The sequence below is a fragment of the Mustela putorius genome, unplaced genomic scaffold (assembly GCF_011764305.1).
Source record: "Mustela putorius furo isolate JIRA1106 unplaced genomic scaffold, ASM1176430v1.1 tig00000873_pilon_pilon_pilon, whole genome shotgun sequence".
Lineage (NCBI taxonomy): Eukaryota > Metazoa > Chordata > Mammalia > Carnivora > Mustelidae > Mustela > Mustela putorius.
This window is the reverse complement of record NW_025421504.1, coordinates 634,927-659,116: the sequence shown is the minus strand read 5'-3', so window position 1 is coordinate 659,116 and position 24,190 is coordinate 634,927. Positions and strand designations below refer to the sequence as shown.

The 24,190-nt window shown below is 60.8% G+C and overlaps 2 protein-coding genes across 2 annotated transcripts; both read left to right on the top strand.

The window, feature by feature from the left end:
- The first annotated feature begins 1,730 nt into the window (after positions 1 to 1,730).
- LOC101694054 (testis-expressed protein 19.2) lies at positions 1,731 to 4,520 on the top strand. Its single transcript, XM_045085989.1, has 2 exons — positions 1,731 to 1,805; positions 3,300 to 4,520. Exon 2 carries the CDS (start codon positions 3,438 to 3,440, stop codon positions 4,518 to 4,520), a length of 1,083 nt encoding a protein of 360 aa, XP_044941924.1. The 5' UTR covers positions 1,731 to 1,805; positions 3,300 to 3,437.
- Positions 4,521 to 12,826: 8,306 nt separating this feature from the next.
- On the top strand, positions 12,827 to 14,523 carry UTS2R (urotensin 2 receptor). Its single transcript, XM_013054262.2, has one exon. It carries the CDS (start codon positions 12,991 to 12,993, stop codon positions 14,158 to 14,160), a length of 1,170 nt encoding a protein of 389 aa, XP_012909716.1. The 5' UTR covers positions 12,827 to 12,990; the 3' UTR covers positions 14,161 to 14,523.
- The last annotated feature ends 9,667 nt before the right edge of the window (positions 14,524 to 24,190 follow it).

Genomic DNA, 24,190 nt, shown 5'->3' with positions numbered 1-24,190 from the left:
ACACATGGCGACAGAGGCGATGGTAAAGGCGCGGGTCGACCGTCAAAGCCATGCCAGGAAGCCGACGGCTTGCTAGTTCAGCAGACAAGCAAAAATTCGCCAGAAGGGCCGCCATTGTTCATTACAGGCCCAGCCCTGGGAAGAGCCAGAAAGGGGGACATTGCATCCCCGCAGGTCATGGCACGTCCCCCTACCCCGGTCTCCCGAAGCAGCCACCTGCGCCTCCCAGTCGCTGAACAAGGCTCCAGTCTGTGCCCGGTCCGGTCCTTCTTCAGGGCCAGAAGGGAGAGCAAGGGTAAGCGGCAGTTTGTACGTGTACATGTGTGCGTGTAGGTCTGCGCACACACACGTGATGTGTGAACGTAGGAACATATCCCAGTATGGAATACTGTGTGTGTGAAACATGATATAATCATGCAAAATATGTACTCTAAAAGCAGTACTACGTGTATATATAATGTAATTAACGGAGTGACATCCATCAACTTTGCTACTTCTATTGGTCCAAAACAAGTCACAGTTCCCACCTTCAATCACAGTGAGGAGGTGACTGGCAGGGGGTCACCTCAAGGTGTCTGCCTCATAGAGGGACGTGGACACCGGGACTTTTCAAACGCCTGAGACAATTTAAATTGCGGCAAAATTTGAGAAACTGATCTAAGAACTTTGCCATCAGCTAATGACAGAAGCAGGTTGTATCTTTCCTGCAGACGCTGCCCAGTCTGGCCCTGGCTGCAGACTTGTTCATCTGGGGACACTCATCAGGGGTCTGGGGGAGATGAGCCAGTTGGATGCATGGGTTGGAGGTTTGTTTCCAAACTTCCTTCCAAAGAAGGGCCGAATGGCCTGATCAGTTTAGTAAATTGTTCAAAAAGCCATCTATCTCTATTCTTGTATTTTTACAAAAGCAACTTATATTTAAATAAAAAATTATGAAGCAAAGGAAACAAGCAGAAGAGTAAAAAAATAAGGTGAAAAATATAAGAAATATAAGAAGCTGACATTATGGTCTTGGGGAACTAAAGATGTTCTGTTAAAGACCAAAAAGATCTTTTCCCAAGGGAGAGACTGACGCATTAGACTGTATCTGCAGAGTATAAACAAAGTGAGATAAGCCACAAAAGGGGGAAATGTGTTTAAAATGTAGATAATTGAGACGTGATCAGTTTCACGAATTCATAAGGAACCTTTAATCAAAAGACAACAAGAGGGGCGCCTGGGTCAGTGGTAAAGCCTCTGCCTTCCGCGTGGGTCAGGAGCCCAGGGTCCTGGGATGGAGCCCCACTTCGGGCTCCCTGCTCAGCGGGAAGCCTGCTTCTCCCTCTCCAACCACCCACTGGGAGTCCCTCTCCCAAATAAAAAATAAATTCGTTAAAAAAAAAAAAAAAAGACAACAAGAAAGAATCCACTCTCAGCCACAGGACAGGACCCATGAGCGGGCAGGTCAGCCACGAAGGGACAAGGACCATCCAAGTGGCGCCCGCCTGCACAGCCTCAGAACCCGCAGATGGACAGAACCCCGAGAACAGGGTGGGGGGAGGGGCGGAGCAACACAGGGGAAGGCGTGATGGTGCTGGGGGCGGGGGAGGGGCAGCCCGCCCTCCCTGAGGGGGGCGCCACACGGGGCTCTCCTGGGGCGGGGGTGGGGGGCGATGACTCAGCAGTTTCACTTCCTGGTGGGCTGAGGCTCATGGGAGATATGCAGATGAGCCCAGAGCACCATGGGAAAGGGCCCTTTATATCCCCAGGTGGGCTGCTTCCCCTCCTTTCTGGGGGGCACCCACAGGAGGGCGGTGCCGAGCAGGGTGAGAGCCCTTTGGGCTGAGGAGAGGGTCTGGGGGACACGGGCTGGCGGGCTGGGGTGGGCTGAGAGGCTGAAGCACCCAGATGGCCCAGCCTGGCCTGTGGCGGGGTGGGGGGTCGGTTCCATGCGCTTCCCTCGGGGTCCATCAGCTTCCATCGGGTTTCGTCAGCTTCCGTGAGGATCCCTCAGCTCCTGTCAGATCCTGTCAGGTTCCCTCAGCTTCTGTGAGGTTCTGTCAGGATGTGTCCGGATCCCTCAGCTCCTGTCAGCTTCCCTCAGTTTCCCTCCGGTTCTCTCAGCTTCCCTCAGCTCCTGTCAGGTTCCCTCAGCTCCTGTCAGATCCTGTCAGGTTCCCTCAGCTCCTGTCAGGTTCCCTCAGCTCCTGTCAGGTTCCCTCAGCTCCTGTCAGGTTCCCTCAGCTTCTGTCAGGTTCCCTCAGCTTCCTTCAGCTTCTGTCAGGTTCTGTCAAGATGTGTCCGGATCCCTCAGCTTCTGTCAGGTTCCCTCAGCTTCCTTCAGCTTCTGTGAGGTTCTGTCAGGATGTGTCCAGATCCCTCAGCTCCTGTCAGCTTCCCTCAGTTTCCCTCCAGTTCTCTCAGCTTCCCTCAGCTTCTGTCAGATCCTGTCAGCTTCCCTCAGCTTCTGTGAGGTTCTGTCAGGATGTGTCCGGATCCCTCAGCTCCTGTCAGCTTCCCTTAGTTTCCCTCCGGTTCTCTCAGCTTCCCTCAGCTCCTGTCAGGTTCCCTCAGCTCCTGTCAGGTTCCCTCAGCTTCTGTCAGGTTCCCTCAGCTTCCTTCAGCTTCTGTCAGGTTCTGTCAGGATGTGTCCGGATCCCTCAGCTCCTGTCAGCTTCCCTCAGTTTCCCTCCAGTTCTCTCAGCTTCCCTCAGCTTCTGTCAGATCCTGTCAGCTTCCCTCAGCTTCTGTGAGGTTCTGTCAGGATGTGTCCGGATCCCTCAGCTCCTGTCAGCTTCCCTTAGTTTCCCTCCGGTTCTCTCAGCTTCCCTCAGCTCCTGTCAGGTTCCCTCAGCTCCTGTCAGATCCTGTCAGGTTCCCTCAGCTCCTGTCAGGTTCCCTCAGCTCCTGTCAGGTTCCCTCAGCTTCTGTCAGGTTCCCTCAGCTTCCTTCAGCTTCTGTCAGGTTCTGTCAGGATGTGTCCGGATCCCTCAGCTCCTGTCAGCTTCCCTCAGTTCCCTCCGGTTCTCTCAGGTTCCTTCAGCTCCTGTCAGGTCCCGTCAACTCCCCTCAGGTTCTGTCGGGATCCGTCTGGTTCTCGGAGGTTCTGCCGCCTGGGTGCCGGGGTGTCGGGGGTGGGGGCCGGGGAGGGCCGCGTGCCCCACGGGCCTGGGAGCAGCTACGCGCAGGGCAGGGCTGAAAGGGCCAGGTCTCAACCCGTCGCCCCCCCCTGCCCGGGCCCCTCCCGGCGACCGCGACCGGTGACCGTCCCACCCCGCCTGCCAGGGGGGCCCCCAACCTCAGTTGCTTGTCCTTTGCAGCCTCCCAGAGAATAGCGCCGTCGCGGAAGCTGCAGAATTTTCCGGAAGCCCGACGTCCCCGACCTCTGCGGGTCCCTGTTGCATCGGGCCCAGCCCACACACCCGCAGGAGGATCCCCGCCCCCCCCCCCGCACGGCCATGTGCCCCCCGGTCAGCGCGCGGCACGGGGCCGAGGGCATGTCCTACCTCCACGCGTCCTGGCTGTATCAGCTGCAACACGGGGCGCAGCCGGGGGTCTGCTTCGCGTGCTTCAAGACCGCCTTCCTGGAACTCCGAGACCTGCTGGAGCTGGACGACTGGGAGGACGAGGACTGGGACCCCGAGCTGGCGGAGCACGAGGCGGCGGGCTCGGAGCAGGGCGGGTCCCCGGGCTCGGGGCTCGGCTGGGGGCAGGGCCAAGGCGACCCCGCCCAGGGGGGTGCGGCGGGCTGGGGGCCGGGGCCCCCGGCGCCAGCCCCTGCGGGGTCCGAGGAGGCCGGCCCGGACCACCACTTCGTGCCCACCGAGCTGGAGCCTCAGGACGCGGCCCCCCTGGGCCTGGGGCCCGAGGACGCGGACTGGATGCAGAGCCTGCCCTGGAGACTCGAGGGGCCCCCCACCTGCTCGCACTGGCCGAGCCTCCCTCCCCCGTGGCAGGGCTTTCTCAAGGTGGACCTGCCCCCGGGGGAGCCCATGGTGCTGGAGCTGGGCGCCACCCGGGCCGTGGACCCCGCCGAGGCCGAGGCCTGGCTGAGGGACCTGCAGGTCATCTCCATGGTGGGCTGCTACGACGCCATCTACCTCCGCAAGATGACGCCGGGCTGGACGCGGAGGACGCCGGGCCAGGGCTGGCGGGTGCTGCTGGAGCCCGACGAGGTGTGGGTGGTGCGGCTGCAGGACGCGCCGCGGGAGCAGGACCTGCACCGGTGGCAGCTGAGCGTCCTGGAGTCCTCGTTTCCGGGCCAGACCGAAGAGCTGGTCCCCGCGGCCTCGGCCCTGCTCAAGATGGGCTTCACCATCCTCTCCTACTCGCCCTGGGCCACGAGGGAGGCGGAGGAGGGGGCCTCGGCGTCCAGGCCGCAGTGCTCGGCCTCCCAGGGCCGCGGTTCGGGAGCCGCTGAGGCCGGGGGCCCCGGGCCCGGGGCGTCCGGGGGGCCCGGGGAGGGCCCGGCTGCCGGCGCCGCCTCGGCCCTGGGGCCGCTGCCCCCGCTCCAGCCCTTCGGCCCAGGGCCCCGGGACTGAGGGACGGAGGCCCCAGCGGCCGCTCCGGTCCTGGCTGTCCCCTCCCCGCGACAGCCCGGGGAGCGGGGGCAAGGGAGACAGGGCGCTCGTGCCTGGGGAGGGAGAGCGGGCAGCTGCCCGCGGACTGAGAAAGGGGACCCATCGCCGCCGCCTCCATGGAAGGGACCCAGGGGCGCGGGACCTTCCACGGAGGCAGGAGTTCTCCGTCAGAAGAGCCTGACGCGCCCCGGAACACGCCTGGTGAGTGGCTGCGGGACACGTGTCTGGGCGCCAGCCCTGCCCTGGCCACACGCAGGCAGGTCTCCGGTGGGGCCCGTGTCCCGGGAGCCCGCGGACGTGGGGGCGACGGGGATGCGGCCCTGCCTTTGCCCGGATGGTGTCTGGGGCCCCCCGGGAGCCTGGCCGCCGCCGTGGGGCCTCCGGTCCGCCCCGGGAGACGCCTGGCCGCGGATGTTGCCCTTCTGTGCAGTCGGGCCGTTTAGTACCCGTTTCTTTGTGTCGTTTTCTAACTAAATAAAGTTCGAAGAGTTTTGCTTCAGGCCACTGGGCTGAGTCATCCTTCTGTTGGTCCTTGTTGATTGTCATCGTCATCTCTGTGTCTTGCATGAGCCACCGTGACCGGTTTAAGTCTCCCAGGAGCAGGAGGCAGAGGTGGGGACAGCAGAGGCCCCTTGAGGCCGTGTTTTGGCTCACAGTAAGAGTTTGTTTCGTGAGGGTTTGTCACATTATTTTTAAACAAACACATGCGCGCTTAAAGGGCATGTTGTGAATAGCAAGGACTGTGTCATCAAACAGATTTTAATGTATCTAAATCTGCGTCCTGATTAAAATCATTTTTTCAGGCAGAACATGTGTGAGGAATGCTAATATAATCCGGCGCCGGAGGCGGGGCCAGTGCCCGCCTCCCAGGGCGATGCTCACCCTGCAGTTCCGGGCACCAGGGCACCAGAGGCAGGGGAGAGACTCTTCCTCAGGGGAGATGCTCTCAGTAGCTTTTCCTTCTCACAAATGATGGATCTGAGGCTCCTGTCGACTTCAGTCCGTGGTTTCCGGCTGACACAGCCTTCCAGTGATTCAAGGGCGGGCTGTTGCCGTTTCGGTGACAAATACGGTTCTAAGCGTTCATTCTGGAGGGTTTTACAGTGCGTTAGGCTAACCCTATCAAATCTGGGGGCAGTCTTCCCCCCATGGGTCTTTCCCAGCAGTCCTGGTCTTGAGTCAGGGAGGCTTCTGATGCTGATTAAGTGGGCAAAGCTGTAATGCGGCAGCCGTCCAGCAGCCCCGCTCGCTCTCGGAGCGTTTCGTGAGTCGGAGTCTACATTAGAACTCGAACCCGCCTTCTCTCCCAGACAAACCCGCCCGGTCTTCCCGTCGTCCGTTCCCCACTTCGCCCTCCAGATGAAACAGTCCAGCGATCTCTTGTGTTGGGCGGCCTTTCTTTTTTTTCCCTTAATGACCAGCTTCTTGCGGATCTCCCGGGGTGGCAGGTCAGGAGCAGGAATGGTGCCGCAGGCCCGGGTGAGAAAGCCCCAGCTCCGTACGAGCGGCCGACAGCGCTGCTCAGCACTCGCATCTGAAATCAGAAGACACCAGCTCACGAGGTCACGGTGAAAACGAAAAAAGATAAAATATATCTTCAAAAAATGAAATCTCTAAAATCCATATGAATTACGTACCCAAGTGAATTAAAAACGTGTAGGTACGTGTCCGTAACGGCGCCGCACACGAGCCGCGCGTCCGGGCGAAGGGATAACGCACCGCGGCCCGGCCGCGCGGCGCCGTATGCTTCACCGGCAACAGGGATGAAGAACCCAACTCCGCTCTGGCGTGGATGACCTTGGAAGCCATCATGCTCAGGAAAGAAGCCTGTCCCAAAGCCACATGCTGTAGGGTTCCACTGACAGGAAATGTCTACAATAGGCAACTGCATACAGACAGCGCTGATAAGTGATTACCAGGGGCTGAGGGAAAGGGGGAATGACAAGTAACTGCTTAATCGATGTAGGATCTCCTTGGACCGTTGCACAATAGTTAACTTTATGTTATGTGAACTTCACCTCAAGTTTAAAAACTCAAATGTAAAAGTTGTAGCATATTGGTCTGGAGCAGGGATAAGTGTGTGTCTTCTTCCCTGGGAAGTAAACACACACGTCCTGGGAACTCCACCCGTTCCCAGGACGTGCGGAGAACACCGCCACCCACGCCGGGCACGGCTGCAGTGTGAAGTGTCCCACTCTGCTTAGAACAGCTACAGTCAGCTCTGGCTGTTAGTGGAATTAGCTGGGGTGTGTGCAGTCCAATACCACAGAGACTTTCAGAGGGGTGAATGAGCTCTTATTTTTCAGACTGAGAGGAAACAGAAAATCATGAAAAGATAGGTACAGTCCAGTCCCGTGTATGAAAATTTTAAAGCACATTATTAAGTGCACATGGAAAATATATGGTCAAAAAAAAGTTTGGGAATTTCCCCAAAGTCATGGCAGTGGTGCCTCTAGGGAGGGAAGAGAATGGGAATGACGACTAGGGACATAGTACTTCCTAAAACAACACTAAAACAAATGTTAAAAATATTGGCACTTGATGTGGATGGTGGTGCCCAGGTGTGTGTTATATACTGAGCAAAAGTAAAAATGATGATGGCTTTGGTGCTGCTGCTGCTGCTGATGGAGATGGAGGCGGTGGTGGTGGAGGTGGTGGTGATGGTGGTGAAGGAGATGGTGGTGATGAAGGTGCTGGTAGAGGTGCTAGTGGAGGTGCTGGTGATGGAGATGATGGTGGTGGGGGGGGGTGGAAGTGGTGGTGGTGGAGGTGGTGGAGGTGGTGGTGGTGGTGGTGGAGGTGGTGGAGGTGGTGGTGGTGGTGGAGGTGGTGGTGGTGGTGGTGGAGGTGGTGGAGGTGGTGGAGGTGGTGGAGGTGGTGGTGGACTTGCTGATGATGATGGGGATGGTGATGCTGGTGATGGTCTTAGTGATCATGGTGATGGTGAAGGAAGCCCCCAGGAGAGACCTGCAAGGACAAGACTCCCACCTCCTTGAATTTTGGCTGCTACAGAGGCCCCGTCATCAATTTTGAGGCCTGGGCACCCCACTGCTGTTTTCATGAAAGGGGCTGATGGGCTTCAGGAAGGAGCTGGGGTTCCTGACCTCTTTGTTTCCTAGGGAGACTGGGAGGAGTGGGGCCGCTGTGCTGAGGGAAAGGACACTGCAGTCTGCTACCCGGACGCTGTCAGGAGTTACACTTGAGGATGCAAAGAGAACACGTGGCCTTGGCTAAACTGCTCGCAGAGAAATCTGGAGCACCTGCAGTTTCTACCCTCACTTGGGCTTCAACCCCACCTTTGCAGATCCCGGAATGGCTCTCAAGGGCTCTGTAACCAGCCTCTTTACTCAGAATGGAGGTTTTGTAGACCCTGAATCAGGCCCTTGCCCACAGGTCCCCCAGCCTGAGTGGCTCCATTGGTTCAGACCCCAGCACTTCTCCAGAGGGTAGGGGCCCACATGCCTTCCCGAAGGGCCCCCAAGTGTCAGCTCTGAGAGAAGACAGTGTTTTGTGTATTTGAAATATCTCCCTCCTCTCCCTGCACTCAGCCTTTCGAGGCTTGGCCATGTGAAGTCAGGGGCGCACTCTGCCCCTTACACTGTTTTGTGTGGGCCAAAGCACTTGCTCTCCGCTGATTAACAGGGGTTCCCCCAACTGGAGACCTGGGTATGTTTTAGTTTGAAACCAGGACTGGGAAAACTGCAGCTCCTGAAATGGAAAGCAAGGAATAAGATGAGCAGAAGCACCGAGGGAAGAGCCTCCCGGAAAAACGCATTGAGCCACTGACTGCAGAGGGGTCCTGGAGAGGTGCTAGGACAGAAGGGAGGGTGTATCCCTGCTGGAACATTCCTCCTGGGCAGGTGCCCTTAGCTGTGGGCAGTGCTGGGAGCCCAGGGCCCTGACTGAGTTCTGGGTGGGGCTAAAGCTTGGCCATTTCTGCCCAAGGTGGGCCTCCTCAGACAGCCTTTGCCAGGACCCTGTCAGGGGTTCACTTCCCCACCCCCTAGTCATGCTCCCTCCCCTTTATCTATTTCAGGCAGGATTTGAGCAGGGGGTGGTGATGGAATGGGCCTCTTGGACCAGTCTGTGATCCAGCTGGATGGGCAACTGTAAACAGACTGACGATGCCAGATTTCTGTCTACGGAACCTCATTTCCCATGCAATTTAGTAATGCAATTGGAAATGAGTTCTTACAGAAAAATGATTATTTCAAAACATAATGAACCCAAAAGCAAAACTTTAAAGTCACATTAGTGGAAAGTGGGGGTTTTATGATTATAATTTACGACTTGATGGTCCACAACGTGAATCACAGGTGTGCAGCATTACTTTGGCACAGAGCACACTAGGTTTTAGGGTTGGGGCCCCCAGAACCCCTGAGGGCAGCAGCAGCCCCTGTGTTCCTGTTTCCTGAAGGATCCCTGGCCCCAGACCTCTTTCCCTGGCTCTGGACTGAGCCGTGAGCTCCTCTCTGTGGACAACCAGCTCCTCTTGGGTCCAGGCCAAGGTCACCATGCAGAAGAGGAAGGTTCTCGGGGCACCGGGGTGGCTCAGTGGGTTAAACCTCTGCCTTCAGCTCCGGTTATGATCCCAGGGTTCCGGGATCGAGCCCCACATTGGGCTCTCTGCTCTGCGGGGAGCCTGTTTCCTCCTCTCTCTCTCTGCCTGCCCCTCAGCCTACTTGTGATCTCTATCTGTCATATAAATAGATAAAATCTTTAAAAAAAAAAAAAAAAAGAAGAGGAAGGTTCTCTGGTCACCATGTGGAAGAGGAAGGTGCTCAGCGTCCCCCACCTACAAGGGGCTGCCCCGGCCACCAGCATCTTCAGGCCTCTCCCCACCTCCCTGGCCCCATCCTGGGCCCCTGTCGCCCACACTCAGGCCCGCCAAGCCCCTTCCCCACTGTCTGCTGAGTGTGTCCAGCACGCACACTGGGTGGCACCTGCCTTCCCTCGTGGTGCGAATGGAGAGACGGCGTGGACTGTGTGGCCGGCGGCTCTGCAGGACGTCCTGACCGGGAGATGGGGGGCCGCGGCTGCTCCTGGGAGGGCCGGGCCCTGGCCCACTATTTTGGTGGTGACTATCCTTGGTCATGTGTACATCCCAGTCTGTGGTCCCGGCTGCTCTCCCACTTTGGGAGCTGGCTAAGGGCTGTGTTCCTGCAGGTTTCTCTCTCTGACCCATTTGGGCCTAGGGGTGAGGGGGGTGTTGGGACCAAAGTCCGCAGATAAGCTGAAACATGATGAGCCCATCTGGCTGAATCACCTGTCCATGGAGGTGAGAGTAAGACTTGTTTATGAATCCCCGGGGCCCAGAGCTGTGGTGGGGGTGACGCAGAGACGTCCCTGTACTGAGGTCCACAGGCTCGTGGTCTCCATCTTTCAGTGAGAAACGGGGAGCAGCGCTCAGAGAGTCCTGGGCTCCTTGAAGATGATGGAGCCGTCTGGAAAACACCTGGCAATAAGGGTGGTTAGGATTTTTCAGAGATAAAAGAATAGCACCCACAGAAGGAAAAGAAAATTATTAAACAAAACCGTCACGGCTCTAAGAGGTGGGACGGCCGGAGGGTCACATGGAAGGACCGAACGTCCTTCCCGCACGATGGGATGTCACTCAGCAGTGCAAGGGACGGGGACTCAGACACAAGCTACGCAATGGAAGAACCTCGAGGACGGCGTACTAAGGGAAATCAGCCAGACACTAAAGGACAAATTCTGCGTGGTTGCACGCGTGCGAGGTCCCTAGAGGACTGACATCCGTGGAGACCGAACGAAGACGCAGGGACGGACACGGGATTTGAAGGGGCAGAGTTTCAGTTTGGGGAGATACGACACGTTTGGAGATCGCACACGATGTGAATGTCCTTATGGCCACTGGGTCATCACCCTCGCAGTTTCTCGGGTGCCCCCCCCATGGTCCCCCCGCAGCAGGCACACAGGTCCAGAGCTTGACTGACAACGGGAAGTCGGAGTTCTGGCAACTGAGGGGAGCAGGTGGAGGGAAACAGAGACGCCTTGTCCCCCCCCCACCCCCGGTTTGCACCGCTCAGACTCCCACTGGGGCTGCCGCCGCTGACCACGACCTGTGGCCCTAGTGTTCCAGCGCCTGCCTTCTCCCCGGCTGTCGCCACCCGGAATCCCCACCCTCTCTCCCAGCCGGGAGACTTCCCTGCCCGGGGACCCTCCCGCCCCCAAGGCCACCAGCGCCCCGCCCCGCCCCTCTCCCAGCCCCGCCCTCCCCATCCCCCCTCCCGCCCTCCCCCCTCCCCCTGCCGCGCCTCTCCCTCCAGCGCCCCGCTCCCCCCCCCCCCCCCCCCCCCCCCCCCCCCCCGTTATAAATACCCGCGCAGCTCAGCTGGCCGCCCTGCCCGGTCCCGACACGGAGCCGGCTTTCCCGGCGGGACCTGAGGGCGTCCCTCCGCCCTGCCCAGCGCTCCGGACCTGCAGGGCAACCCGAGGCTCAGGGTGGACCCCAGGCTAGGTGAGTGAGGTGAGCGGGCTGGAGGGGTGGGGGGCGGGGGCAGGTGTCAGGGAGTAGGACAGGGTGTTGAGGCTTTGGGGTGTCAGCGTGTTGGGCTGTCGGGGCGCCCTCCCGCCGGCCCCCTGCCAGCGCCGGGCCCACTTGGAAGCCGCAGGTGCACAGGGCGGGATCTGCGGGCCTTTGCCACCGGCCTGGTGGTCGCTCCCGCAAGGCTTGCTGCCCTCAGGAAGGCGGGAGAGGGGCCCCAGCCCGGAGGACGACCCCTGGCCAGGCAGCAGACCAGAGGCGGGCCGGGTCCTCTCTGGGCAGTGGGCTCAGGTCACGCAGGATGGGATGGTCCAGACTTTGTCATGATGATGGTAGATCCTGGGCAGCAGAGGGAGAGGGTCCGAAGCCATTATTATCCCTAGACCCTGGGAGGTGGGGTCACAGGGGCCTCTCTCCTTCCCCTTCCCTCCCCTCCCCTCCCCCACAGCTAGGTACCCGAGGTTTCGGGTCGTCTTTCTTTCTTTCTTTCTTTCTTTCTTTCTTTCTTTTCCTTGTGAGGATGATCCTCATCCCAAAAGCACAGACCTCAGGTGCTCTTGTCTGTGCCCATGGAAGCGTCAGCCAGACCCGGACAGAGCCCGCTTCAGCCCCCCACTCCCAGGCTCCCCAGTGCCCTCTACCTCTTGACAGCCCCCTCCCCCAGAGCCACCACTCTGACCTCCACTGTCACAACCGTCTTGCCTTCTGTGAACTTCTCATCAGGGCAGCGTTCTTCAGGCTGGTCCCCTTCGCCCGTCGTGGTCACCCAAGTTACTGACTGAAGCGCCGTCCTGTCGACTTCATCGCTACCGAGCATTCTGAGGGAGACGTATCCACATTAGTATTTCTGGACGTTGCTTCCAGCTCCTGAGTATTAGCAATAGGCTGCTTGTCAGCGTTCTCGCTCTTGTCTTTGTGTGGACAATCGCACTCGTTTCTCTTGGGGGCAGATGGAGAGAGGGACTGTCTCACTGATAGCCCTGGGTTGCTTTCTGAAGGGGCTGCAAACTTCACACTCCCCCAGCTCCTCCGCGCGCATCCGACACCCGGGATCTGCCCCACAGCTCCTCCGCGTGCGTCCTGACGCCGGGATCTGCCTTTCTGGCTCTGGTCATTGCGTGGGCGTGCGGTGGTTTCCACCTGTGTTTCCCTGATGACTAAAGACACTGAGTGTCCCCTCCAGTGCCTCTCGAACACTTGGCCATCCTCTTCTGAGAAGCTCCTCTTCAGACCTTCTCTTTTTCTTCACATTCAAACAAGTCATTAGATGGTGTGGATTTATAGTTAGTTCGTACAGTTTGGTTACTAGTTCTTTGTCTTCTAATAATCTTTTCCAGTCCATAATTTACATTTTTACGCTCTGAGGTCGCTAATTTTAACAAAGTCCATTAGATTGGTCTTTTCTTTTATTGCAAGTGTTTCCTGTTCTTTTGTGAGAAATCTCCGCCTGTCCATGGCCCTGCGGGTACTCTGTATTTCTGCCAGAGCTTGATGGGTTGGTTGGTTGATTGATTTAAACTATTCTATGCGGGTCCACAATCCAATTCAATAGTCCTTGAATTATTTTTGTGTATGGCATGAGGTCAGGGCAAGACTCATTTCCCTCATGTGGGTAGAGAGAGGTTACAAATGCTTTCCCTCAGCGGACATTACTTTTGCGATCTAAGCCATGTTTTCTAAAACATGCAGAAGAAATAAATTCGGAGAAAGGACTACTCTGGGGCAAGCACAGCCATCCGCAGGTCCCCCAGCCCGGTGGGGGCCGCTGTGCTCTCACATGGCCTCCTGGGAGTGGGAGGGGGCCCCGGAGCTGGTCTTAATGAGCACGTACTCCTGCAGACCAGGTCCGCTGCCCACAGATGCCTCCTCCCCACCCAGAGGAGCTGCGCAGCCCGGCACCAAGCCCCGCGTGAGGCAGCAGAGATGACGCTGAGCCCTGAGCCCGTGAGCAGGTTCCCCGTGCTGGCCACGATGGGCAGCCCTGAGCCCGGGCCGTCTGGCGCCCCCAACGCCTCCCTCAACGGCTCCTGGGCCGGCCCAGCGGAGCCCAGCTCCCTGGAGGACCTGGCGGCCACCGGGGCCATCGGGGCGGTGCTCTCGGCCATGGGCGTGGTGGGTGTGGCCGGCAACGCCTACACGCTGGTGGTCACGTGCCGCCTGCGCGCCTCGGCCTCCCTGTCCGTCTACATCGCCAGCCTGGCGCTGGCCGACCTGCTCTACCTGCTCAGCATCCCCTTCATCGTGGCCACCTATGTCACCCGGCGGTGGCACTTCGGCGACCTGGGCTGCCGGGTGCTCTTCAGCCTGGACTTCCTGACCATGCACGCCAGCATCTTCACGCTGACCATCATGGGCAGCGAGCGCTACGCGGCCGTGCTCAGGCCTCTGGACACGGCGCGGCGCTCCAAGGCCTACCGCAAGGTGCTGGCTCTGGGCGCGTGGCTGCTGGCGCTGCTGCTGGCACTGCCCATGGCGCTGACCATCCGGCTGGTCCGCAGGGGCCGCAAGAGCCTCTGCCTGCCCGTCTGGGGGCCGCGCGCCCACTGCGCCTACCTGACGCTGCTCTTCGGGACCAGCATTGCGGGGCCCGGCCTAGTCATCGGGCTGCTCTACACGCGCCTGGCCCGGGCCTACTGGCGCTCGCAGCGGGCCTCCTTCCCGCAGACACGGCGGCTGCCCAATCCCCGCGTGCTGCGCCTCCTCGCGGCCGTCGTGGGGCTCTTCTGGGCCTGCTTCCTGCCCTTCTGGCTGTGGCAGCTCTTCGCCCAGTACCGCGGGCCTGCGTCGCTCTCGCCCCGCGCCGCCCGCCTGGTCAACTACCTGACCACCTGCCTCACCTACGGCAACAGCTGCGTGGACCCCTTCCTCTACACGCTGCTCTCCAGGAGCTACCGCGACTACCGCCGCCGCCCGCCGCGCCGCCCGCCGGGCCGGCCTCCCCCTGTAGGGCCCCGGGCGCTCACCATCCTCCGGGGGCTCGGGAGGGGCCCGCGGCCCCCCGTGAGCACCGGGGTCCACGGTGGGAGGTGGCCTGAGCCCTGCAGGGGACGCCCCCGCCCCGGAGGGCAGGCTGCCACCCCCAGCCCCTCCTAGGCCCCCACCGCCCCCGCGACTTAGCTGTCTTCCAGAAAGTTCTCTGCTCTCCCTTCCACATGGCTCCGTGAGTCCCATCGGTCCCGCCCTCTTCCTCGTGCTGCCCAGAAGGCCCCACACCCAGACCGACTAGGAGGGTGTGTAGGAGGCTCAGGCCCAGAGCCAGCTTCCGAAGATCACAGCGGGACTCCCCGACCCGCAGCAGTGGACGTGAGTGTGGCCGGGGTCTGTGGTGAGCCGCGGTGGCCCGCTGCTCTCCAGGCCGGGGTGCAGGCCCCGGGCCACCTGTCCCGTCCCTATCCCTGTCCGTGCTCCCAACCACGGGCACCGTGTCAGCACTGGAGCAATAAAGTCTGAGCTCTGCACCCAGTCGCGCCTCGGCGTGGGGACGGCACATTGGAGTGGGGCGCGGGGAGGGGCGAGGCTCAGGGGGCCGCCCACAGCACCACGGGCCCGTCGCTCTGTCTGCAAGGGTGCACGTCTTCCTCTGAGGCTTTGCTGCTGGCTGCTCCGGCTGTCCTGACCTGGTGGCCTTGTGCCACCCTGCCCAAGCCAGGCCCGGGGGGTGGGGCCTGAGACCCTGTGGTGAGGCAGGAAAAGACTGGCCGGGCTCGTTCAGGGAAGCATTGTAGGGGGTGGGGTCCAGGTCACACCTCTTCTCCCCCCGGGGATTTATCTCATGCCTCCTAGGGACACTGAGGCCACCAGGCTCTGCCCACAGAGAGCCCACGAGGCAGGGTGTTAGACCTCTACCCACCCCTAGAGGCCTGTACCCCCTGTCTTGTGGCCCAGCTCCCACCCTGTGGGCCTGTCTCTGTGCCATCCGGGCCCTGGTCCCCTTCAAGGCCCGCCGGGATTCCGACGTGTGGGCAGGCAGAGAATGGCTACCCCTGCTGCAGCCCCTAAAGGGAGGCCTGGGGCCACTGGCCCCACTCAAGACCCCTAACGTTTCTGGAAGAGAATGGCCCAAAGTTTGCACCTCGACCAGGACTCCAGGTCTCCGCTTCCCAAGTCCTGATTTTAGGATGCGCCAAGAAGCCGTAGCCTTGGAGAACAAACACCCCCAGAGCGTCCCTGCAGCCTGCATTCATCTGGACAGGAGAATGCATTTGGCACCAGTTCGTGGAGTGATACTGAGGAAGTTACTTTTAAAATAATTTTTTTTAAAGTCGGCTGCATGCCCGGCGTGGAACCCAGTACGCGTCTTGAACCCATGACCTTGAAACCAAGACGCGAGCTGAGATCTGAGCCAGATGCCATGCCAACTGAGCCACCCAGGCATCCCAGGAAGTTAAAATTTTTTTTTTTTAAAGATTTTATTTATTTACTTGACAGAGAGAGATCACAAGTAGGCAGAGAGGCCGAGAGAGAGAGGAGGAAGCAGGCTCCCCGCTGAGCAGAGAGCCCGATGCGGGGCTCGATCCCAGGACCCTGAGATCATGACCCGAGCCGAAGGCAGCGGCTTAACCCACTGAGCCACCCAGGCGCCCCGCAGGAAGTTAAATTTTTACCCAAAACTTAAGACCTGGATTGAAGCATATTCTGTGTCAGAGCGGACCTGAGTGTCCTGGTTAGTCCTCGCGGGGACACCCGGTTGTGCCGAGCCGCACGCAGAGGGAATGGTGGAGGCCAGAGGGGGACAGAGATGAGACTTGGGGTTGGGCAGCATCCTGACCCGAGGCCTTGCATGGGGGAGTCGAGACCGTAGTGGGGGCGTGGAAGGACTTAGGGTAAGGCCGTCGGGACGCTGGGGGGTTAGACTAGGAAGCCCCTGCCTCTGGGGTCAGGGGAGACTGGGCAAGGGCAGTAGCCGGGGGAGGGGGGCAGGAGCTGAGATGTTCTGGACACTCAGCAGAGGGCTTCTGGCCAGGGTGGAGAGACCCCCAGCAGGAGAGTCCTGATTCACTCCAGGGGCCAGGAGGGAGCCTGCAAGTCCTGGGTGAGGGGTGAGGTCAGAGATACACACATATATGGGGGCAGGGGTTTCTGGGAGCCACCTCAGGGAGGGGGAAGGAAGAGCCCCAGAAAAGTGATTTTGCTAGAAGGTCCATCAGAGCAGGGGAGACACTCGGGCCAGGTCCCTGCAGGCTGAACTGGGGCCCGGGGTCCTTTGCAAATACAAGATGGAGGGCCTGGCCCCTTGCAGACACGCTTCGCCTCTGCCCAGCTGGCCTTGGGACTCCTGCCTGTGTGTCTGTCTCCATCACTCAGGGCCAAGCCTGCCCTGCCAGCCTCACGGCATCGGTCTTGAGCGCGGCGGCTGCCCCAGGACAGTTCATTCTTCCAGGCCTCCAGAGCCCGGGACGCCGGGACCTCAGATGTCCAACACGCACTGGGGCACGGCGAGCTCAGCAGCGCAGGCGCGCCTGAAGCGTTGGGGATCTGGGAAGGAGGGACCGCCTGGAAAGGGCCAAGTCCTCAGGGACAGAAAGAGAGAGCTCGAGGCTGCCGGCTTCGCAGGCCTCATGGCCATGAACTTAGGTCTGGTCGGAAACAAAGTCAAAGTTCTGCCTGCAGCAGGCTCCTCACTGCGTCCCCGAGGGACCCCACACACTGTGGGCGTCCACCATGTCTCTCTGAGGACAACTCTCTCCAGTCCCCGGGCCCAGCTGATGCCCCCATCCCTATCCCGTGTCCCCCCACCCCTGCCCCCCGCCCCGTCCCGAGTGCTTCAGAGTTTAGAACGTTCAGCAGGTCTCACACGTGGACACACTTGGCTCCCACACTAGTGCACGCTCTGTGCCTGTGCGTTCACACCCACACTGCCACGTGGGGACCCCACAGGCTCACTGTGGCTTCGCTGGCCTCCCTGGGCCCTCAGCCCACAGCCCTGGCACTCAGGACCCACTCGGTCAAGGCCAGGTGACCAAAAGAGGCCTTATCTGGCTCAAGCCCCGCAACCCGTCAGGCACAGTGCTTGGCTCTCTGGCCTCACCAGGACGCTCTGCCTGCTCAGAGGTCAGGCTGGCTCCTGCAAGGGGACCCCCTGCCCGCAAGGCCCCCGGCCAGGGCCTTGAATCCCAGTCTGGGGCCCCAGGGTTCCGAGGGTTCAGAGGGTTGCAGGTGGCCTGAGCCAGGGCAGGAGCTGGAGCTCGGGAGGGTCCCAGGGTGAGGCCCCCCGGGCCGGAGTGTGCAGCGGCCAGAATGAGCTGGGACCCGTCAGGGCCGCCCTTGTTCGGCTACAGCTCTCTCGAGGCCCCGTCACCCACCCTTGCATTGCCCCCCGCAGGTGCACGCGTTCTCTGTCCGTCTACAGAGCTGTGCGGGCCTCGTCCCGCCCAAAGCCGAACTTGAATCCGAGAAACCGAACCATCGGCACAAAAGATAGAAAGGGTTTCTTTGAGGAGCTGACTCATGCTCTGAGGGGCCTGCAGGCGTGCGATCCACAGGCTGGACACTCAGGTAGGAGCGGAAGCTGCAGCCTTGAGGCAGAAACCCTCCTTTTCTGGAAAAGCTCTGGGCTTTGCTCTTAAGGCTTTCTGTTGCATGGATGAGGCCCCCCTGCCCACCCGCGTCATGAACAGTCTTCCCCGCGAGCAGTTAGCCGATCGGAGGTGTCCAGCCACGCCGTCCTGGGGGTCAGCACCCTGTTCCTTTGTAGAGCTGAGTGCTCCTGGCGGGGTCACGCGGCGTTATCTGTCTGTCCGTCCGTTAGGGGCTGGAGCTGCTGCCCCGTCTTCCCTCACAGGGACGGAGCTGCTCCGGACATGCACACGCATGTCCCCGTGGTAGCGCGTTTGCACGGTCTTGGGGAGGTTCCTGCAGAATTTCCAGACTGTTTCCCGCGGTGGCTTCACGCCCCGTGGCCCCTGCAGCGGAGCAGGAGGCTTCCGGTGCCCGCAGCGTCCCATTGCGGCCTCCCTCGGGGCACGCGCCGTTCATCTCGAGGAGCAGCTGCTCTGGGCGTTCTCGGACCGGCCCTGGCCGTTCTGGGACCGTGTCTGTCTCTCGGAGGCAAGCGTCTGCGAGGCCGGGGCCGCTGGCCTGGCTCAGACCTGCCAGCTCGTGTCAGGACGGCGCTGCTCAGGGGCTCGCGGCGGGGTGAGGCCGGACCGCTCCCTTCCTGGGCCGCGGCACCTCAGCTCCCCAGCAAGGGGAGCCCCGGCTTCCCCTCCGGAAATGTGTGGGGGAGGGGGGCCCACAGGGCCCCTCAGGAGACAGGGACGGTGTCACGCCGGTCCTCACCATGGGTCATCTTGGCTCTGGAGCCTCTTGGTGGGTCATCTGAGCCCTTTTTGGCCAGTTCCCCCTTTTCTGAGAAGATGCTGACCAGATCCCCTCATCCCCTGTCCTTGGGAGGGCAGCGACCAAGCCCCCCATCCCCTGGCCCAAGGAAGGCTCTGACCAGACATGTCCATGGCCCCAGCTGGCCTCAGATGCGGCTGGGAGGCTGGAGGGCTGTTCCAACAGCTCCGCACGGAGGGGCCTTCTCTGTGAACCCCCTCGTGTCCTCTAGAGCTTAAGGTCATAGGGCTTTGCTCGACAGCTCTCTTGGCTCAGGCTGATGGGGGCTCAGTGACCCAGCCTGTCCCCACAGGCTCTGACGTCCATCTGCTGGCTCCTCGGCCAGCTTCTGGGGACCCAGGGGACTGTGACTTTATGGGGGAGGCGTGGCAACTGTCAGTTGAAATGTGTTTTCTCCTTCCGAAGGGAAGTTTAATTTAGAGGGAAGGGTGCTGGTCGTGGTGGACTCCTGGGCGAGAGGCAGAGCCGGAGGGGACACAGTGTGTCTTCGCACCATGGGCCCTCAAGCAAAAGAGACAGATGGACACAGGGACGGCGGGCACAGTCCTTGGGCTGCACCCTTGGCCACAGTCAGTGCAGCTTTTATGCGGATGTTTCTGTTCTTCCTGAGTGTGAAGGAGCCTCTGGTCACACTTTGAGCTGCATGTCTCAGGGTTCCAGTGTCCCCCAAAAAGCTCCAGACCTATCCAGGGACCAAAGCCCCGGAGAAGGTAAGGGACAGACGTGGGGTACCCAGACACCAGATCACCATCACAACCAGGGAGACCTTCCATGGGTGCCAGGCCCCGTATCCTGTTTGGAAAGTGGGGTCTGGGTGGCCATTGGAGGGACCCGGCAGCCTTGGGTAATGGGACAGGAGGCCCACAGGGTCAGCTTAGGGTTGGGGACTCCTTGGGAGCTGAGTGAGACCCCAAGGAATCAGCCCTGAAGCATCCCTGGGGGCAGGAGCCCAGGATGGTGCAGGCCCAGACAGCATCCAGGAGTCAGACTGCCCTCCGTTGGGCCATGCACAGCCAGGCAATGGGGCCTGTGGGTCCAGCTTATTTAGCCCAGGATAAATGGCCTAAATTTAGGGGCCTGGGTGACCAGTTGTCCCTGTCTGCCCAGGATAGAAGAAAGTCCCAGGATGTAGGGCTTCCAGTGCTAAGACCTGGACCCTCTCAGGATTGCCCCCCCACCCCACCTGATGTCAAAAAAGAGGCAGGAACATGGCAGCTGCCACGTCCTCCGGCTGCTCTGGGCCAGTGCTGGAGCCAGGAGGCGGCTCCCAGCTGCCTGGAGAGCGCCTGAGGTCTTGTCCGGCTTCCGTGGCTGAGCGAGAGGAGCCTCAGGCAAGGCCGGCCTCCCACAGACCCTCCTGGCCCTGGGGCCCCTGCGAGAAGTCGAGCCCTGGCGGAGCCAGGCTTGTATCCTGATGGCTCCCGCGGTTCTGACCCCCGGCCCTTGGCTGCTGTATGGCCCGTGAACCGGGTCGGATCATTCGCTTCCCTAGCCTCATCCTACCTCCCGCTGGGGTCCCGTGCTCCCAGCACCTCACAGACAACAGGGCTGTGGAGGCCTTGGGAACAGGACACCGGGAAGAGGCCCGGGAAGCCCCCAGCAGGTGCTCAGCCCAGGGCGCTGGTACCCTCTGACCCCGGCCCCCACGGGCCCAGTAATGACCGAAGCCTGATGCGCTCTCAGACCTGAGTGGCTGGGCCCTCCCTGCCTTCATCCGGCTGGTTTCCCACAATGACCCGGAATCCTCGGGTTCTTCCCCCGCAGCCATGGCCCCCAGGACCCCGAGGCCTGCACCGGCTGCCCTGGACACCAGCGTTGCCTCGGCTCACCCCCGCAGCTAGAGGAAGCCAAGTCCTGAGACGGAGCAGGGGACCAGCCGAGCTGTGCATGGTGCCCCTTCACACGTGACCAGAAGGGACCCAGGCCACAGCCCAGGTGTGTCAGTATCAGGGTCCACTCCGGAAGCTTCAGACCAAACTGAACTCCCAAGGCCTGCAGGCCTCACCTGGGTGACCTTCCCGGACAGTGGGGTCCGTGGGGGGGTGTGTGAGAAGGGACAGGAGAGAGGGAGGAGCCGGGGGGGCGATGGGAGCCGCCGGGGCTCCGAGGCCGTGGTGCTGGCTGCTGTGATGCGGTGAGACGAGGGGCCCCCCGTGCGGGCCTGGCCCTGGTCTCCGGAGCGGCAGGCTCAGAGCGGAGATGGGAGGGGCGTGGACACGGGTTGATGAGCACACGAAGGTGAGGGACACACGGGCTGACAACGAGTCCCTGGGCATTCGACGTTGTCCACCGGACACCCTGACCTGCAGGCCAGGAAGCAGACCCGCAAGCCTGGCCGGGCCGATGGCAGCGTCCAGCGTCCAGCTCACGTCGGCCTTCCGCCGCCTCACCACTGCCCGTCCAGCCCCACCCAGCCGTCCGGCCTGGGGTGCTTGGGCTGCTCCTGGATCTCTAGAAGCTTCCGGGACAGTCTGCATGTTCATTTCCTTCTGGATGTGCTGACCCGTCCCACCTGCCCTCATCCCCCGACTTGGAGGGGGTCTCGGCTTCTCGGCTTGCGCTGGGCTCAGGGTGCCCGGCGCTGGGGCCGGAGGGCGCGGGGAGAACGGGAACACTCCCTCTGCGGCTCCCGTGCAAAGCGGCGATGACAGCAGCAGAGAAGGCTGAGAAAAAGGCGCCGGTGTGGTTCCCTTGGAGGCATTAAGACGGTTCTGAGGGGACAGGGTGGCCGGGGACTCAGGAATGAGACAGCCTAGAGTCCAGGGTTCCCCTGGATATAAGGCAGGTGGGCTAACCACTACATCACGGACCTGGGGTCCCCCTGGAGACGAAGCATCCAGCCCAGGAGGAAGGAGAATTCTAGCAGGGGATGTGGGCCCCTGAGCAAAGCAAAACCTAGACGGATTTTATGTGCAGATGTGAGCCATAACCTCGTTAAAACAACGAAGAAAAAACAGCGCATTTCTTTTTTCTTTTTTTTTCTTAAAGTAAGCTCCACACCCAGCGCAGAGCCCAACACAGGGCTGGAAACTCACAACCATTGAGTTCAAGACCTGAACTGAGCTTAAGAGTTGGATGCTGGGGCGCCAGGGGGGCTCAGTTGGTGAAGCGTCTGCCTTTGGCCCAGGTCATGATCCCGGGGTCCTGAGATCGAGTCCCGATCGGGCTCCCTGTTCAGTGGGAAGCCTGCTTCTCCCTCTGCCCACTCCCCACCCCCACTCATGCTCTGTCTCTCTCTCAAATAAATAAAATCTTAAAAAAAAGAAGAAAGGTATTAACTGATAGAGGCACCTAGATGTCCCTCTCAGTGAATGTATTTGCAGTAAAAGGAATCGGAAGGCTTTTATAAGTTGGCCTAGAAGCCGGAGATTGACTTAGAGACATCATTTAAAATTGCAATGCAGAAATATATTTAAGGCCAAAACAGAAAAGATATCCCTGAGTGTGAAGTTAGCATGACTCACCAAGAGGTAGGTAAAGTCTGTAACTCGTGCTCTGGGAACGCCACTTCCAGGATTTTATCCTAAATCAGAGTCAGACGCAAATAAAGGTTTATATACAGAGATACTCACTCCGGCATCACTCTATCAGACATCTCGGAATGCTCTGCAGCTTTAAATAAATTACGGCCCGGCACGGTGTTGAGAGAGGAAGGTGGGGTTCACTCTGAGTCGATCTAAGGCGGCTGGTAGGGGGGATGGGAGGTAAGGCTGTACAACAGAACCCCGTTTTATTGAGAACCAGCGTGTGTGAACGCACACACATGCATCAAAGCCGCACAGAGATGCTTGGCAGTCCCGTGACACGAGGACCGGGACCGGCAATGTCCTGCCCCCATGTCCCGCGGGGGCCCCACCACTCCAGAGCTGTGCAGACACCCCCCTCCCCCGGCAGAGCCCCCAAAGCCACGTCCTCCACCTTGCTTTGCTGCTGGGACTTCCTGCAAACAGGACCCGTCAGGGGTCCATCTTCTGCGGCTCCCCAGGTCAGCAGGCCGCGCTCAGCCGTGCGGTGTTCCTTCCCTCACGGTGCTTTGTGGACAGATGGGAGGCCTTGTGGTCTCAGCCATTACCGACGACGGGGAGTTCTGGTGTGGCAGCCCAGCGCTGGGCCGTGTGTCAGTCTTGAGTAGAAACTGCTAACTCGCCTGCCTCTGTCTGCAGGGCTGGCTTGGGCTGGGGGCAGCAGAGGCCTCTGAGGGGCGGTGGGGTGGGGACAGCAGAGGTGTGCCCCTCTGGAAGACCCTGGGCAGCAGAGCCAGTGGGACAAGGACTGGCCAGGATGGGGTGTCCCGCTGCATCCAGAGACGGGCTGCATGCCAGGCCTCGGGGTACTTCCCCTGCACGCCCCCCCGCCCCCTCACCCCTGTCCTCCAGCCCCCAGCCCCCACCCCAACCAGGGTCCCAGACAGGCTGTGGACCCCCTCCCGGGGGGGGGGCACCCAACGGGGACTGAATGAGACAATGAACTCTATTCTTGACACCCCCCTCCCCCGCCTTGCTGACTTCCAGAGGTGGTGATGCGAGGCTAAGGGGCGGGAAGGAGCCGGAATCCAGGAGGTTCCACAGCCAAGCAGCCTTCTCGCTTCCCTGGGGCTCCAGAGCCAGTGCGGATGATGGGTTTTCCAGGCACATTCCCACCCCGTGCTCCGGGCGGTGCAGGCTTGGTGGGAACCCTGTGGTGCAGACCCGCGAGTCCGCGTCACGGGCTGCTGGCCCCCAGGAGCTGCGGGACATTCTCTATCAACAAGAAACCCACACGTCCAAGTTCCCCAGGCCCCTCATGTTTCCAGGAACTTGTTCTTTGGGAAGTGAGTTTACCCAAACCAGCAACCCCCACTGTTCACCTGCCCCGGGAGCCCTCTGCTTGTGGACACTGTGCTCCCCAGACAGACCTCTGTTGGGGGGGCAGCGCTTGTCTGGGGGGCCGCACAGCGCTGGCGGGGTGTGGGGCCCTATGTGGGAGGGCATCCTGAGCGGTTTTGAGAGGCCTGAACTCGCCTGATTCCACACCTGTGCACACCCAGCTGACAGGTGCTCCTCACCAGGGTCACCTGGAGGGCCAGCCTTGGGGGACAGGATGCTGGGGCTCCCTTGCCCCCTGGAGAAAGCCCTCAGAGCCCATCCCCAGCTCTTAGACTACCTTCCTTCCACCACTCACCAGGCATGAGAAAGGAGGGGAGCTTGGCCAGCGGAAGGTGGGAGCCCCCAGCCCCATGTAAGGGGAGACAGGGGTGGCCCGAGTCCAGCCTGGGCCCCTAAGCACCCCCAGGCCGCCCAGCCAGGAGCCTCAGGGCCAGGGCAGGTTTTTCCACTCGCATTCCAGACGGATGACGCGCGAGCGGGAAGCGGGGCTGCCAGTGCCAATGGCCAGGAGTGCCAGACTCGCTTTTTCCAGGCTGGCCAAGGGCTCAGTTTTCCCCCAGGAGAGCCCCATCCCGAGCCGCCCAGGGCAGGCTCCCAGGCTGGACAGCTCTGACCTGCCCCTTTCTCTCCCCGGCACCGGACGCTGGGGTCTGGATGCCAAGTGGGGTCAGAGCAGGAAACAGCCTCAGGCGGTCCGTGGCCTGGGGAGCCCCTGCCCAGCTTCCTCCCTGCCCTGCTTCCATGTGTGTGTTCCCAGGTCCCCCTGGGGGCCCGCGGGGAGGGTACCTCCGTTTCTGCCCTCTGCCTCCCAGCCCCACCCCCTCTTCCTCCTCCCTCCCCAAGTCCACGGCCACCAGGCAGAGCAGAGGGGATCCTGTGTGCCCCGCTGCACCCCACGGAAGGCAGTGACGAACAGTGTG